Source organism: Calidris pugnax, unplaced genomic scaffold, assembly GCF_001431845.1.
Source record: "Calidris pugnax isolate Ruff unplaced genomic scaffold, ASM143184v1 scaffold27, whole genome shotgun sequence".
In the NCBI taxonomy this organism is placed as follows: Eukaryota; Metazoa; Chordata; class Aves; order Charadriiformes; family Scolopacidae; genus Calidris; species Calidris pugnax.
Genome location: NW_015090893.1, coordinates 19,237,035 through 19,254,488, shown reverse-complemented (window position 1 = coordinate 19,254,488; position 17,454 = coordinate 19,237,035). Strand labels below are relative to the sequence as shown.

Here is a 17,454-nt window from a genome sequence, read left to right as displayed (position 1 = left end):
ATGGGAAACATCTGCATTAAATACAGATCTGCTGTTACTTCGCCAGTTTTTAACCTGCTGTATTTACAGAGCTCTCCCCGGCCGAGGAGCCCCAGGGGTGGGCACTGCCAGGGGGGGCCGGGGCAGCACCAGCCCCTGGGTGCTCTCCCGCAGCGACAGGAGAGAAAAGTCCAGCAAGAAGCGAGTGTTTGCTGCTTTCTGCTCTTGCAGGAGACAATCTCCTCATCTCTATTCCCTGCAGGAGGTTTCCTCTCTCCCTGCCCTCGGCACAGCGGGGAGAGGTGGTTGCTGCAGGCTGGAGGGTCCCCAGGTACCTTCCCCCCCCACACCTCCTCCTCCCTGCTCTGAGTGCCTGCACAGCCCGTCTTTGGGGTTTCGTCTGGGGAGAGGGCTCCTCTCCTCTGAGAAGGGTTTGAGCAAGTGATGAGTTTGGACCGTTCTTCCCACCAGCACTTACCTGATTAGAGCAGCCCATCTCCAGCACCGGGCAAGCCCAGAGCCGGGCTGGGGCTGATCGCTCTGAGCACGGGCCAGAAGGACCAGAACTCTACCAGCAAGAAGAAATAAATATATATTTCTCTCTATATAAGCTCCTTTAATTATATAGCTGTAAGGCAGATTAAAATTATATTCTGATGTCACCTGGTATCAAAGGAAATCTCTCCGACTTTCCATGCACATCGTACCGTGCTGCGCAGGGAAGGTAATTAAATCCTCAGTAATAATCGTACAGGTTATTCTGACCTGAACATCCATTGCTCTTTCACACCTGTCCTGACATGTAAAGAAGACAAGACAGTACTCAGAAGTGCAAGGAATAGAAAAACTCAGCTTCCTGCCCCAGAAAACAGTGGGAAGCTGTGGAGCTGAGCTGCTGCTGGGGAGAAGAGCCGGCACCACCCCCTGGGACCTGGGGTGTCTCCCGTGGGATCCCAGCCTGGGCAGGGGACGGTGATGGGAACTGGAGCCAGAGCCTGGGCTGAGTCCTGACCAACACCTCCAGCATCTCCTTCTCCTCCTGACAGCAGGAATTTGTCTTCACCTCAGCAATCAGGAAAGAAGATCCAGGTGAGTTTTGGTTTGGTGTTGTTTTTTTTTTTTTTTTCTCTCCACATGAAAGGGAATGAGGACAATAATATATTCCATAAAAGTTTAGCTTTTCTTAAGATTTATGATTAGGGAGGTGGCCGGAGCCCTGCGAGCAGGAATTTGTGTTCACCTCAGCAATAAGGAAAGAAGATCCAGGTGAGTTTTGGTTTGTGGTTTTTTTTTTTTTTTTTTTCTCTCCACATGAAAGGGAATGAGGACAATAATATATTCCATAAAAGTTTAGCTTTTCTTAAGATTTATGATTAGGGAGGTGGCCGGAGCCCTGCTAATTGGCGCTGGGCTGAGCAGCACAGTGTGTGCTGGGGCCAAGGACCAGGCGCTCACACCCGAGACCCCGCGGGCACCGCACGCTCTAACGAGCACCACACGCTCTAACGAGCCCGTTCCGAGCACTCAGCTCCTCAGGAGCTACCCCCAGCATCGCCTGAGATATCATAAAGTATTATCATAATTAAATAAAGTTGAAAGAAGTGCTGCTGCTCCGCTGGTGGTCTCTTGAGCCACCGCAGGGAAGCAAATCCTTCTCACGAAACAAACTTTGATCTTAAATTGATTTCCTTCATTTTCTCTTTGTCTGCCCAGGCAATGGGAATGGCCTCAGAGAGCTAACTGCACCTCCCGAAAGCTCAGGAGCTCTCAAAGGACCTTTTTCCTGGGACGAAGGAGAATGTTCATCCTCGGGTGTCTCAGAGGGGACGCGCCGCTGCCCGAGAGGCCCCTCTGCCAGGTGTGTGCACCCCCAAACCCCACCTGCACCCCGCAGCGCCGCTTAAATCAGCACGTGCTGGCAAGAAGAGCGGCTTGAAATATTTCCAGCAAATTGTGCTGTGTGTATTACAGAGGCAGATAGGTGTTGGGAGAAGCTGGGTTGTGTCTTGGTACCAGATGCTCAGGTTTGTGAGCATCGGCTGCGCTCGCTGGGGCTCCCACCGAGCCCACCCAACGGGATGGCTACTGAGGGGCCAAAGCAGGTGGCCAGGACAGTGAGCAGGTTATCGACAGGGCCGTGGCAATGAGGTTATTCGGGAACGCACGGCGAGTCTGGGAAACAGGCCTGGGTGGGAAAAAATGCTTTGTGTGGAAGGGGGAGACGGTGAAACGTGCAAAAATGCACACATTGCTGTTCTAAAAGTGAAGGATTTCAACTTTTGCTCTCAGAAGTTCTTATTTTTCCATTCAACACTGACCTAATTTAAACTAAAAAAGTGCAAAAATGGGTGTAATAAATCATTATTAATGTCTTTTTTGTTTGAAGAGAAACATTTCTTTAATTCCAGGTTGGACAAAATGATATTTGTCGTTTTACATTAAGAAAAAAAAGAAAGAAAAACTTCAATTTTTTTCTTTATTCCAAACTGCCATTTAAAAAATCATAATTGGTCAATAATGTCAAAATCCATTAGTCACAAAGACTTCATCCACACACAAGAGCAACAGCTCCACAGCCACCCGGAGCCCAGCTATTTGCAGTTACTGGTTCATGCCACCGGCACCAAACACCTACAGTAATTTAGATCTAAGCCATTAGCATAAACACCCCCCCAGAGAGTCACCCGGTTCAATTCTGATAAAAACCTGGTGCCAGCAGCATGGCTCCCTGTTTGGTTTGCATGCAGAGGAGTGCACCGTGTGTGCATGGTCATCCTGGTTGCCCTCCAGGCTGCAGTGCCCCAGCCTGGCCCTGTCCAGACCGGCCCCAGCGGGGACGATGCTGGTGGTCACCCAACGAGCCAGTGGCAAACTCCAGGTTCCCAGGGCCACCCTGGAGAGAGCAGGTGGGAAAACAGGGTTACAGAGCACTGGGGCTGTATAGAAACAGCAGTGGAACCATCTCCTCACTCCATGCCTGCCCGTCTCCCCTTCTCCTTGGCTCCAGACAAGGGGTCATCCATGTGGGAGAAGCTCCCCCGAGAGCTGTGATGGCAGTTCAGGGACCACCGCTGGCTCTGCAGGCGTTGGCCCACTGTCACCCCATGCAGAAGGGGGGGTGTCTCCTGCAGAGTCATCTGCTGGGGATGGGAATGGCCTTATCCTCTCCCTGGTGGTCCTTCCAGCGCTGGCTGGTGGCAGGAGCAGCAGGCTGTGACCACCACATGGCAAGCATCACGCCATCCAGGAGCCAGAACCTCCAGCAACGCTCTGCTTCCCATCTGCTTGTGCAGACTCTGGAACATCCAAATCCCTGCTCTGGGGAAGCACCATATGGGGGGAGCTCTGCAAAGATGGGGTTTGTCACCTCCTCCCAGGAAGGGGCCATGGGAAAGAGCTTCCTCTGAAGAGCAGCCAAGTACCACGGATTAAAAAAAAATAATTTAAAAAAAATCATTCTGGGATACTCAGCCCCAGAAATGAGGAATTGCTTGGTTTTCTGGCTCTCTCAGACCCAGTCTGCCCACAGCGATGCCTCCTGACCTGAGCAGGGCTGGGGGGGTGTGTATGGATGAGGGGGTGTGTGGGCTGCAGAGCAGGGAGAGCCGGGCCCTCCAGAGCAGCAATGGCCACAGAGCCCCCATCGCCCCCCGACAGCCCTGCTGAGGGGAAGAGCCGACAATAAACCCAACTGATGGGTCTGTAGCTCCAAAGTGAGCACAGCTGGGGGCGGGGGGGGAGGATTGCAAAGGGCTCCCTCCCACCCCCACAGCCCTTCTCTCCCTCTCTCTTGGCAGCAGCTGCTGGAGGAACCTGAAGCTTTCACAGGTGGCACCGTTTGGACCCTGGGACCTGCCTGGGATGGAGAGAACGGGACCAGCACTGAGAAGGGCCACAGCTCCACATCCAGAGGAGACATCCTACCTTTCCCTCCATCCTTCTCCTCCTGCCATGCCCTGCCTCATCTCCAATGGTGACCCAGCCACGGGCTGTGACGAAGCCCTCCCTCACCAAGGCAGCTCTAAAATGACAGAGGACAGAAGTATTTCAGAGCATTCTCGGGACCCCTCGAGCAGGTAACCCCCGATGCAGTGATGGCTTCTCCACAAGTATTGCTGCTGGTGACCGTACTCTCAAACTGTGGCACCAGAGAATCCCTGTTCAAGGGAGGCAGAAGAATCTTACCCTGCGGCCACTCAACTGCTATTTTCAGCTCAAGCCAGAAATAAATGAGGAAAAACCCCCACCCTACCGCCTTCGAGGGAGAATAATCCCCAGCCTGCAGGGGAGGGGGTAGCACGAACCGATGCTAAATCACAGCGGGTGAGAAAGCACGTATGTATCTAGCTGTATATTTCTGTGTCTGTATATATATTTATATATGACAGCTGAAGGATACCAACTTATTTATTCTTGTCTGTGCTCTTACAGTGTATACGCACTGATTTATTGGAATGGCAAGACACAAATTAGCTGCAGTTTTCAGCCACGCCACCGACAGCCGTACTGTCCACCGGCGCGTTGTCACCACCGACCCCACGCAGGGAGCCCACGGGCACGGAGCGGCTCTCCGCAGTCATCCTCCTCCTAAAGGTCAGCTCTGCCACCAGCAGTGACGCTGGAACAGAAGGCAATGGTGACACCTCCATTTACCACCTCCCAGCCTCTATAAATAGCTGTTTTTCAGCAGTTGGCCCCCAGCTCCCTGGCAGGTGCCCCCGCACCAATGACTCCACACGGGTCACAGCTAGGACTTGGGGTTTTTTTGCAGGATGTCACTCTTTCTTTCATAGTGTTAATTGTACCAGGGAAATACAGCAGGCTAAAAGCTACATGGTTTGTTATTTCTTTTTTTTTAACATACCACAGTAGAAACAGTTACCGAGTTATATTTGTCAGAGTCACAGTAGTTTATGCATATTTGCTATTCACAGACTGCAGAATATTGCCAATAACCTCACTGGTGGGGACTGACAACACGGATACATGCATTCATGTGAGACCATAATCAATGATGTCTATACTGTATTAAGCACATTCATTTTTTTTTTTTAAACACCTTCCAGTAAAATTGATTCCTTTAAATTTGTAGTTAAAACTTTTTCTTTTTTTTTTTTTTTTTTTCCACAATTACTCACGAAGTAACCTGTAAACAATTTGACATTACACTTATGTACAAGTGAACCACGTTGGAAAGTAGAGAGGTAATTCAGTGGGTGCCACTTAATCTACATCAATGTGCAACAGACTGACTCGGCCTCGGCAAAGTCGTTAAGTGCTTGAATGAGGTCTGGAAACTCACACGAGCAAGGCCCCAGGAGAGCACGGAGCCACCACCAACCCCTCCAACTCCCACCACCAACCCCTCCAGCTCCCGGGTGGGCTGAGAACGCCCTGCACTCGTGGCACTGGCTCCCCTAAGGCAGGGACAGCTCTGAAAACCCAAACGCCGGCACCGGTCGCGTCCTGCAAATGTGGGGAAGGGGCCAGTCCCCCCCAGCCCCGTCCCCGCTCCCCGGGACCAGGGTGGCACGGCCGGGGACACGCCGAGGGACACGACTCCCCCACTGGAGTCCAGCAATTCCCGCTCATCCAGCCGGGCCCTGCCGTCCTCCTGCCTCACGGTGGTAAGTTTTGTCTGTTTAATTCTGAATTCTGCTTTTTTCGTCTTTGCTTTATCATTGCTATAGTTTAAAATCTGTAATATACTTATAAACTGATAATTTTTTTTTTAGCTAAGTGATATCGATGCCAAGAAAAATAAAGAATGTCTTTATATAATATAAATAATTTAAAAGTGCTTTTTTTTTTTTTTTTGTTCTTTTACTATTAATCTACAAAACCCCCTTGGGGCATAAACTATCCATAAGACTGGACAATTATTTTGTACCATGGTATACATGGGGCCTTATGCATAAAGTACTCTGGAAGCGGAGCCCTGGTGCGCGCTCAGGGGTGGAAGGGGCTTTGGGGCAGGGGGAGGCAATGGGAGGGCCCCCCCAGCCCCTGCAGGGCTGGGACAGCAGCCCCAGACACAGCCCAGGGCTGGGGCACCTTATGGTCCTTCCCAATAAAAATCAACCTTGTTCTCTCCTTCAGCCCTCGGCTTCGCAAATAAAAATAATACATGGACTCGAAAAAAGTAGAATTAAAAACCCCAAACGTTCTCCAGAGAGCTGTGGTGCCTCCACACGGTGAGTGCAGATTCAGGGAAAAAAAATAAAAGGGTTTGGTCCCCGTGGGTCTGTGCAAACCCCCCTGTTCTCCCTTTGTCCCCCCCCGAGGCTTCACGTCCTGCTCAGGCATCTGGGCGGGTGACAAACCCTTGGACAAACCAGTGTTTCTGACTGGGGATGTGGGTGGCCGTGGTGGGAGATGAGCTGTAGCACCACATGGCCATGGGGACAGCTGTGTCACCTTGGGGGACACCCATCCCACCGGGCACGGTGTGGGGCTGTGGCCACCTTCACCCTCCTTCAGAGCGGCCTCCTCAGCCAAGCTTACTCAAGGGGACTAACCAGCCCACGATAATTAACGCCAGACCCGTTCACCCCACACGTAGTGATGAACGTTGCGAGCAACCTAAGAGGATGTGAATTTTATAACAGCTTTGTCTCCTCCCCACTGACACAGGGGCCCGTGTTTCTTGAGGAAGGCGTGTTGGTGGAGTCCCGGTCCCACTGAAGTCAATGTAAGTTTTCAAATTAGTTTCAACTGAACTTCTATTTAGTATTTGTTATGCGTGGGAAGTAGCTCAAAGCCCAGTTCGGTCCCCAGACACCTCAGAAAGAATAAAGTACTCTGTTAAAATGAGTTTCGTTTTGCCTTGCTACTGATTAAGTGACCAAAAATGTCCTAGGGACAGACACGGCTCCTCTGGCTGAAACGAAGCAGAATTGAGCTGAATATTTCCAGAGCTCAACACCTGCTGCCTTTTAGACAACTCTGTAATTCCAATTTAATCTTCCCCCCCTGCACCGCAGCCCTCTCCCTCTCTCCCCCCTCGCCCCATGTCAGCAGGGGAGCCGGGGGGCTGCAGCCCTCGGGGAGCCCGGCCCCGAGAAGGTCCCCTCCTTCTGCTGAGCTGGGGGGGGCCCAGGTACCCCTCTGACACCCGCCTTTAGAAGGAGCTTCTCCTGCCTCTCCCAACAGCAAGCAGGGCCGTGTCCTGCAGGCGGAGGGGAATAACCTCACCCAAAAGGCACAAATCCATGCCTTTCACCCCAAGGTGCGTGTGTACATCCATCTAGCTATATATATCTACTGGTATATATATGTGTCTATGTACGTGTGCATGGCACTAGTTTTGGGAAGAGATCTTCCAAAGTTAATACATCCCTCTCCTGTGCTAAGAACCACCACCACCTCCATGCCTGTCTGGGGAGGACACCACCACCAGGTGAAGGTTTGGTTGCTCTTTCCTGACCTGCTGCTGCCCACATGGGAACTACGGGGCTGCCCTGGAACAGCATTTTTAACTTCTCCAGTGCCTGTCTCTACCTGGCCATGGTTTCTCCACACCATCACACAATGTCCCCATCCTCTGCCTGCCTCCAGCTGCAGGGTCCTGTGCCTGGTGGTGGCCCTGTGGCCACCTTACAGTGGCAGAATAAGGTGCCTGAAGTGTGTCTCTTTGGTGGGGTGGGGTTCTTGCCATGGGGTAATGGTGGCGAGGTGAGAAGGGGACCTTTGAGGAGCAGTAACTGATGATCAAAGGTCCCCTTCTCATCTCTGGAGGGGTTCAAGGGGCTTTGAACAACCTGGTCTGGTAGGAGTTGTCCCTGCCCAGGGCAGGAGTGTTGGAACTAGATGAGCTTTAAGGTCCCTTCCAACCCAACCCATTTCAGCATCCCCCATTCCAGCTCACCTCCCTGGGGAGGGGTGGGCCGCTCCCCACCATTGCCAGGGACCCCTCTGCAGAGGCCGTGCCACCCACAGCCAGTCCAAACAGCAAAACCCCTCGAAGCACAGCCCCAACTCCCTGTTACACCAAGCCACCCTGCAAAACAACTGCAACACGTAGTCAGATGAGAGCTGTCCCTGCAGGAAGGCACCAGAAAGTGCATATGGACACACACACGAGTGTGCACACATACACACACGAGTGTGCACTCACACACCGGGCACCTCCTCCTGCTCCACCAAAACAGCCGGAGGCATTGTGTTTCCTGGCAGGTCTGGCCTACCTGTGATTACTGGAGTTTAAGACCTTTATTTCTGTAGCACTGGAGAGTAATAACCATTTCATCTAAAACTGAAGACATGAAGGCCACATAAATCAAGCCCATTCGGGCGCATTTCATTTGGTCTAATTTTTCTACAGTTATTAATCATCACGCTATCCTGAACGTCAGCCTGGGAACACACACACACACACACACACAGCGCCTGTTCTGCCACTCTGGCACACATTTTATAGCCCAAATATTTCCAATATTAAAGATAGACAGGGAATGACCTGGAGTGGTGGGAAGGACAAGGTTTCATCTGCAGTTTTCTGCCAAGAGGGGTGACCATCCCCAGCTGGGTACTCCCCTGGAAATCCCGAGGGAGAGCCCTGTCTGCTCCCCAGTTCCGTTTGCTTGGTGCCAGAGGGAAAGAAGCAGGAAATGTCGAGTAGGAAAAGAAACATGTTATAGATTAACCATTAGATAACTAAATGGAGCCAGATCTGTGGATCTTGTGCAAAACATCGATTTCCATGTGATAATGTGCCTTTTGAGCAGGGGAGGGGAGGGCTGCACAACTACCACACCTGAACGGGAGCCTGAATGAATGTCTTAAAACCTGACCTGGGTCTAGAGCCTGCTCCCAGGAACTGCTGAGCTTCTTGGGGTCTGAGGAATGAGCCCAGCATTTCCCAGGGGAGACCCTCTGTTTCACACTCCTCCCTCTGCACTGCCAACGCTGCACATTCGCTGGCAGAAACAGCAGCCTCCTCACCTGAAACACCTCAGCAGAGACGATGCCAAGTGCCACATCCAAGCCCTGCTCTCCAAAGGCCGGGAGATGTATTGCTGGGAGGGTTTTCCCCCCTCCCTACAGCCAGCTCGTGCTGATGGATCCCTCTGGACAGGTATTGCTTCCTTTTTTTGCTGGTAAAATTTGTATCTTCCCCACTAAAGACGTGCACAATATCTGCAGCCAAGCAACGGGTACAGACCTCTGTCTGTGTGCTCCTGCAGACCTTCTGCCCAAAGAGGAACAGGGTCTGACCTGGGAAAGGCAGCCAGGTGTGGGGCACAAGGGAGCCCTGCGAGCTGACAGCCACCACCCTGCTCCAGCCCCACAGAAACAATCTGTGCATCACCTCCCACAGCAACCTCTGAGATTTGAGGGGAAAAGAAGCCCTGGAACCTGCAGGATGCTAAAGAAGCCAGGAGCAAAGTGCTTTGTGTTACCAGCACTATCATTTATATATATCAATATATATGTGTGTGTGTATATATATATATGTATATATAATTTTTTTCTTGTGCCTTTAGAAAATGAATAATTTATCTCAAAGGCCCTAGCTGGTTTGTTCCCAGCTATGGTCAAAGTCAGTCAGCTGGAGCAATTAATGTCTCCACTGCTTCCCCAGGCTCACCCTCCTGGGCAGCCCGGGCTCCCCCCACAGCCGAGCCCCCGCTCCGACCCCGGCCTGCTCCCGGGTTCCTGCCCTGCACCTCTGACCAGTTGCTCACACCGGTTCCCAGCCACTCTCCGGTGGCCTGGCGGTTGCCTGTCGCACCCACACACTCCTTGCCCTTCCCCCGGGGGCTGTGGGACCCCCGCTCGGGTCAGGGCAGGACCAGGCCGTTTGCTGGCCAACATCCCACCACGGGCTGCAGACAGGACCGACACGGAGATGGGGGTCTGGGCACCTCCTGGGTCTGCATTTTCTCTTGAAAGGCAACAGCAGCACCCGTCCCCCGGCAGTGGATCCCCTGCCAGAGAGCACCAACGTGCCCTGTTGGGCACATAATTGGTGTTTGCTTCTGTGCCACAGGGGACCTGGTGCCCGCTCTCTGGCCAGAGCCACACATCCCCAGCACAGACCCCTGATCAACCTGCAAGAACCTGCCATCGTCACCACCATGACCAACCATCCACCACGACCAACTACCCACCACGACCACCGCAGATTTCCTACAGCTTTCCAACCGGGATCATCACGCCTGGGACCCGCTGGCACCGGAGAGCCTTGAGGAACAACAAGAGGCGTGTGGAGGACACAGAGGGAAGATCATGAAAAAACAAATGGGATATTTTGCTGACGGCAACGAAGACCCACACACCGGCCCCTGGTCTCCACGGAAATGCATTTACAGTGTCTCAGAGAAGGAGGGGGGAGGGAGTGGGGGAGGGACAGCAAGATGGGTTTTCTACTGTTCAACCCTCAAAGACCTGAAGAAGAAACGGAACATCCACAGATGGCTAAAAAACGCTCTTTTCTGAGAAAGTGCAGTTGTAAGGAGAGAGCCAGAAAATCTTTAAGCAATATATATCGATATATATATACATATATATATACACAGAGAGATTATACACACATATATATATATGCACATATATATATATACACATGCTTAAGGTAAACTGTCACGGCATAGCTTGTTTCTGTGAGCTGTGTACATCCCTCCCAACGCAGGCAGGAGGAGGAGGAGGAGGAGGAGGCAGAAGGCATGCGGTCCACAGCCCCCGGACACCACCCACCCACCAGCCGCGTCCCCCCGGAGCCTCCCCCGGTGCCCGTGGGGTTGTGCCCTTAAGGTATTCAGCTTGTGTAAGACTCAGAGTTGACAAATAAAAGCGTTTGTCATTGTGCTTCCACGACTGGAAAAATATCGTTACCCTACGACTATAAATGTTAAGGTGAAATAGGCAAATTAGGCAGTACTATAGAGATGCTTTTTTTTTTTTTTTTGTGACCTAACAAATAATTATTATTGGGAATTATTTTCGTATCACTTAGAATCTCTCCCTAATGACACTAAGGTTGTGTGCTTTCCCCGCCCTGCGCCTATAGGTGGTACTTCCGCAGCAGTTCGGATTGCCAGGGGTGTTTCCTTTCCGGAAACCTGTCAGGGATTTTGATTTTGAGGAAATCCTGGATACACTTTTCTAGCTCCTCCTCGATGGAGAGCTTCTCCTTCACCGCTTTTTTCTTGCTGGAGTTGGACTCCCGGGAGCCGGAGGTGAGAGTCCGGAGCAGGTCGCTCTTCCTGCGGATCTCGGACTGCTGGAGGAGCTGCACCGGCCCCTTCTTGGCCGGTCGGTCCAGAGTCTGAATGTTGGGCTGGCGGGTGACGGGGCCGCAGATGACGGTCTCCTGGGGGGAGCTGGCCTCGGACTGGCTGTCGCAGCTGGAGGTGGAGAGCTCGTTGCAGGACGTGCCGCTCTCCCCCTCCTTGTCGCCTTTGCCGTTCTTGCAGCAGCAGTCGCAGTGGGACGGGGACCACCGGGAGGGCTCTCCTGCAAGAGGAACAGAGAGTGCCCCGGGGTTACCCACAGCTCCGAACCCACAGCGCCCACAAACAGCCCTCTCGCCCGTCGCTGGGCTCCACGAGACCCCTGGGGGGGCTCTCCTGAACGTCACCACAAACCACCAGAGAAACTTCCACCCGCTCTCAAGGGGGGCTGATTCCCATTGACTTTGAAGCTCCTTCACCCACTCCACCTGCACTTGTTGCTCAGGTCCCCTGTGGGTCCCCTGAGGCACCCAACATGGGTCTGAGAGTTTTCTGAGATCCTCCATGAGAAACAACCCCAGGAGGACCCAGTCGGGTGCTACCCAGCAGCAGCAACCATCACCCCAGCAGCACTAATTTCCTTTCAGGTTGTAATGACCTGTTATTACCTCCACCCAACCCACCGAAGGCTGAGCCCTGAGCAGGTTGCATGGGGTTTTTTCTCCTTTACAAGAAAATCCTGATGAAATCCACAGAAATTTTGCCCGAGGAAACACAGAAAAAAAGCCCAAAGAGAGTGCTTCAGATTTTGTCATTCCTGATCCATTCCTCCAAGTTTCACCTGTGTGATTCCTTTGAAGCCAATAAACTCATAGGTGTGAGCAGAGGTTATGGAGCCAAGGCCAAGGTTACAACTTCAAAGCAGAGCCAGAAATGATGAATTTTTGGCTGCCAGAAGGCGGCAGGACCCCAGCGCAGGCTGCTGCCCCTTCCCAGCCCAGCTACCGACCCGCAAACACCAGGGGACCAACAGCTCCTTCCAGCACCGACCTTCCCCGCATTGGTCTTCACTAAAGGCAGGTCTGGACAGGAGGGAACAGGACCTGTTCTCACAGGAAGGGTAGGTCTTCGCTGGTCATGACAAAAGAGAGGCTTTTGGGAAACACGCTCCTTCATCTGCATAACCCATCGGTGATGGGAACCCCTGAATAATACTTAATTTATTTCCTGATTCACACAGCACATTGCTTGATTTTTTTTCACTTTCAGCTGGAGACCTGCCCAAAGGCAATAATCCGTGACAAAGGGGAAGAGCTGGCATCGATAACAACTGTTCCCCGACCAATAATCATAGATTTAAATGTCATTTAGAAGCATCCATCTTCCCACTAAAATGTAATTATCAATTCCAATTCATGCACATTGGTAACATCACCCAGAGCAAGAGAAGCAGAATTTAGCTCGGTGGCTTTGGACCAGCAGCAGAGCCCCCGGTCTCACCCTCCCCCAGGAGAAGGGACCCCGGCTGGTCTCACACCCTGGAGCTTGAGGCATCTCTGAGAGGGGTGCGGGGGCAGGAGAAGGGGACAGGGAGGGGACAGAGGGGCAGAGCTGCAGCCTGGGGCTGGGGATCTCCTCCTTGCACCAGATCTAAGTGACCATTTGCTGCCACTGCTCCAGAACCCAACACCAACAAAACAAAAAAAAAAAAGGGGGGGGGGGGAAGAAGAAAAAGATTAAAAAAAAAAAAAAGGCAAGCAAATGTTGCTGCTGCCTTTGCTGCCTTCAAGCCCCTGAGCCATGGGTGCAGACAGAATCATAGAATCGTCTGGGTTGGAAGGGACCTTTAAGATCATCGAGTCCAACCATTAACCTAATTCTGATAAAAACCATCCCTAACCCATGGCTCTCAGCACTATGTCAACCCGGCTTTTAAGTCCCTCCAGGGATGGTGCCTCAACCCCTTCCCTGTGCAGCCCATTCCGATGCTTAATAACCCTTTCAGTGTAAACATTTTTCCTAATATCCGTCCTAAACTTCCCTTTCCATCCTAACCCCGCCTATTGCTGGGGAGGAAGGGGGCTTTGCAAGCCCATGGCAGCAAGTTCTCCAAACGCTGCGCTGCTGGGAGTCACTGCCCTGCTCTCCCATTGCTCCATCCTTTTCACAACCACAAACACAACACACAAAATTTACAGAAACAGGTAGAAAAGCGAAAGTTGGGAAGCCCCTCCTCACCCCTTCCTTCCTCTTCCTTGTCAATAATGAAGGAGTCTTTCAGTCTGTGAGCTGTGTGGCTAAATTTAATTTATAGCCGTGCTTCAAGACCTGTGCTGTATCTTGTCTGAAAAAAGTCAATAATGGCTAAATTGAATTTTTTTATCATTTGCTTGGCTTTGACAAAGGCATTATGTACTGAGCCTTCGTAGAACCCTGCTCACATGTGCTTCTGAATTTGCAGTTCCCATTACAGCTGGGTGAGGGTTTTTCCTGCTTTTTCCATTAGTGCACCCACATTCTCCTCCTCCATCCCACCCGGGCTCTCCGCGCGGCAGGTTTCGGTGCCTCCCTAACGGTGTCAAAGCAAACTCATAGGGACTAAGGCCCGTCCACATCCCATGGCAGTGGGACAGCCAAGAAACCCAAATCCAGGTTGTGCTGGCCCAGCCAAGGAACAGAACTCCAACAGGCACCTGAAGTGCCCAAACAACCCGGACACTGCCATCAGACCCCACACACCCTGCAGCAGTGGGGGACATTGCCACAAGCACCAAAGGACACTTTCCAACCCTGAGCTGATGTTGGGCACACGCGTCGGTCACAGACACCTCCTCACAGCTGTAACTTCATGGCTACGGGGAAGAAAAAGGGGTCCAGCCCCCCGTGCCCTGGCCAGAGGGACTGGACCCTGCTCAGGGATGGCCAGGCAGGCAGGATGACCCACCAGCTGCCAGGGGGCACATCTAGAGTATATACTTCATTACCACCAAACAAGCCTTTTATGAGTTAATTAAGACCTAATGGATGCTAATTTCACTCAATGAATATTTGCCAACGATGGGCATACTGCGGGAGAACCAGGAGACAGACAAAAATTCCTCTATTGATGAGGCTGAACAGCAAAACCCAGATGAGATGTGGGTGCTGGGGACTGCCGTGGGGCTGGGAGAGGTTCCTGGCAGAGAGGTTGGAGGTTCCCACCAGCTCACCGCCAGCACTGGTGGCCAGCGAGCAGGGCTGGGGGGTTGCCAGGAGCAGGGCTGGGCAGCAGTGCTGGTGGCCAGTGAGCAGGGCTGGTGGCCAGCAGGAGATGTGGGGGATGCAGAGCATCTCTGCAGGGGCCGTGGGCGCAGATCCCCAAACCCCCCGGATGCCAGAGCCCGGCTCGACAGCAGCCGGCAGAGCTCAGACCAGTGAGCTCCATCCTGCAGCCTCAACAACACCCTGCAGAGAAAGAAGGGGCAAAAGCGAACAGGTTTCTTTTGGATAAATACATTTCTGACACCTTCAACTGGCGGGGAAGTCTATACAGACAGCTAAACACACTCTCACAAGCCATCCGGCCAGTCTGGCTTCCAGCCCCCCAGGACCCTGCCCTGGCCCCAGCCCAGCACCAGCAGCCAGGACCCCCACGGGCAGCACCCGATGTGGCCTTTTGCTTGTAGCTACAAAATCAGCTTAAGTTTTATGCTGAAAAGACCTCGATATCATCATTACAAGAATGACTTATCAGGCTGGCCAGAGCAGTACATTAAGAAAATCTAAAGACAGAGGGAAAGCTATGGAGAAAATTGAATTGCCCTTTAGCATTTAATGAAGTAGGGGGGGAAAAATAATTTTCATTAGGCTATCTTCAGATAGCAGAGGAAGAAAAAAAGGAAAGGTTCCAGTATTAAGCAATAATACATGAAAAATACATCTGTGCCAACCAGGATCAAAGTAATTACCACGCTAGGAAGTTGGCTCTGTTAGTTAAAACAGGCCTGTAGAATTATCTGGTCTCAAGTCAGGGAAGCTGAGCTCTGCTCCGAGCCGCAGGTGCAGCCACAAGTGCCTCATTCCCCGCTTTCCAAAATCCCTTTCCCGGGCTGTGAAACCCCCGCCTCCATCACCTCCTCGGGAGCCAGGGGGTGCCAGGCTGTCCCTGAGGCAGACTTGCCAAAACACACTAAAAAGCCTAAATCCACAGCCAGGGACGGGTCCCGGGACCTCGCCAGAGAAGGGAACTCCCTGCAGGACACGCTCCTGCTGCCCAGAGAGCTTGGCAGAGCCTGGGGTAAGGAAATACAGCAGCATTCCGACACGGAAAGGACGTTGGAGATTCCAGGCACATCATACGAGATCTAATTTTACCACTTTAAGTAACTAAATTACTCTCTGTATTACATCAATTAGCTGGCACCAAAGCGAGGGAGGAGGCTGGGTCAGTCTGAGCGAGACGGGGACAGCGAGGGAGGAGGCTGGGTCAGTCTGAGCGCGAGACAGGGATGGGGCTGGGAATTGGGGTAACGGGACGCACGGCTCCGACCCAGCCTCTGGGGAATGAAGTGCTCAGGGCTCCCATCAGCCAGGAACAGCCCTTTGGAGCTGGGCAGCAGGTCTCAGAGCTGGGCTCCCACCAGCACACACTGGGTACCAGCTGCTCAGAGGCGAGGGGGAGCTGCTGTGGGTCAGCACAGGACCCCGGGCGGGTACAGGCAGAGAGACGTAGAGAAGCTCAAGATTTAGAGGGAAAAAAAAAAAATAAATCACTGCTGTTTGCCTCAGGCTGATTTATTATTTTTTTTTTCCCTAGCAGTGTTAAACCAAAACACTTCAGCCTATTTCCTGGTGTTTTGCAACAAGAGGAAGCGTCTGTGGCGGCACCAGCCCAGCGGGACCCGGGGCCGAGCGAGGACGGGCACCGCGCCCTGGGACCGGCCACAAACCCAACATCGTGCTGATTTAACCACAGGATTCATTAATTAATGACTAAACGCTCTGAGATTCTTGGATAAAAGGGGCTAATTAATTCTGGCCTGGCTTTCCTGTTTTTCTCCCTGATCTCAGCATATTTCTCTCCCAGTGCCCTAATTATAATTATTATTATTAGAAGCTTCTGAAGAAGCAGGGAAGCCTCTGATGTATAATTGACACACAAACCCTCAGCTACCCACTTTTCCTCTTCTCCTCTCCCACAACAAACTTGCTGCAGGCAGGGAAGAGGAAATCCCTGTGAAGGGGGACATGGGTGTGCAGGAAAACAGGGAGGAGAGAGAAGTTATGATGTAAAATAAATTAGGACAGGACCTTCAAACCTAAAACCAATGATGCAACAACTGCCCCAAAGGCCAGCGCTGCAGCAGGTGGGGACACCTCCCCCTCCTTGACTTCTAGGAACTTTGAGAGTAGGTTTTTGCATGAGTTCACCCAGAAAAAGGCTAATGGAAAATTTAATGCTACTCAAAATCAACCACTACCCACCAGTAACTCCCAGCCAAGTGCTGCCTTACCACGTAGCTGGCACCGGTCTCAGCCTCCACCTGCCCCAGCTGGTCACCCTCAGGTTTAATCCCCCCAACAAATTACCCAGCTGCTGCCCTGGAAAGAAACCATCACCCATTTGCTCTCCAAGCCCACCTGGAATCACAGAAGGAGCATAATCACACGTGTGGAACCTCTGACACCGCAGGAGAGAGGGCTGAACGCTTCCCAGGCAATTTTTCCCCTGATAAATGCTGTTGTCTTGGAATTGAAATATTTCATGTTCCTTTTCTTCTTCCCCATCCCCACAACCTTGATCTCTCAACTGCTCTCAGTTTTTGTTGTCTCTTCCAGACTTTATCTCTCCTGTTGGGGCTAATTGCAGCAGCTGATCCCCATTTGGGCAGTAATTAACAACCCTGCCCACATAGCCAGGACCATTGGCAGGTGGGAACAGAGTAGCCCCCACCCTGAGCCAGGCAGCCCCCCGGGGCCACCCCTTGCCACCTCCCCATCATCTCCATCCCACGGGGTCCCACCACCCGAGTGCCTGAGGGGTTGGTGCCCTCACTTCCACGCTCACCTTTGTTTCTAACCTTGTGAAGCAAATATTCACCTCTCAAAGCCAAAAAAATGAAGTGTTGAAGCTTTTAAAAATATCACACATTATTCATATGGTAAATAAAAAATGGGTTGCCTCCAGGTCCGGAGATAAGGTGATGTCGGCAGAGAGACAATTTGATTTAGATCACTCATTCATGCATGCACAACACCTCAAACTGCTTTTGCATCCATGCATGAATTAAAGGTGCTGTGACTGATGAGAGACCAAGGTCTA

General features: G+C 52.0%; 1 protein-coding gene and 2 long non-coding RNA genes across 4 annotated transcripts in view; 2 read left to right on the top strand and 1 right to left on the bottom strand.

The window, feature by feature from the left end:
* Positions 1-181: 181 nt before the first annotated feature.
* Positions 182-2,170, top strand: LOC106891502. Its single transcript, XR_001412697.1, has 3 exons — positions 182-310; positions 451-1,068; positions 1,693-2,170. It is a non-coding gene; the product is annotated as an uncharacterized LOC106891502 (long non-coding RNA).
* Positions 2,171-4,192: 2,022 nt separating this feature from the next.
* On the top strand, positions 4,193-5,222 carry LOC106891503. Its single transcript, XR_001412698.1, has 3 exons — positions 4,193-4,314; positions 4,411-4,572; positions 5,122-5,222. It is a non-coding gene; the product is annotated as an uncharacterized LOC106891503 (long non-coding RNA).
* The window catches only part of KCTD16 (potassium channel tetramerization domain containing 16), an 85,012-nt gene continuing 72,556 nt past the window's right edge, over positions 4,999-17,454 (bottom strand). For both annotated transcript variants that reach the window (XM_014948094.1, XM_014948095.1), the window contains exon 3: positions 4,999-11,436. In XM_014948094.1, the coding sequence (XP_014803580.1) occupies positions 10,985-11,436 (452 nt within the window). In that variant the 3' untranslated portion in view covers positions 4,999-10,984. The remainder of the gene's footprint in view (positions 11,437-17,454) is intronic.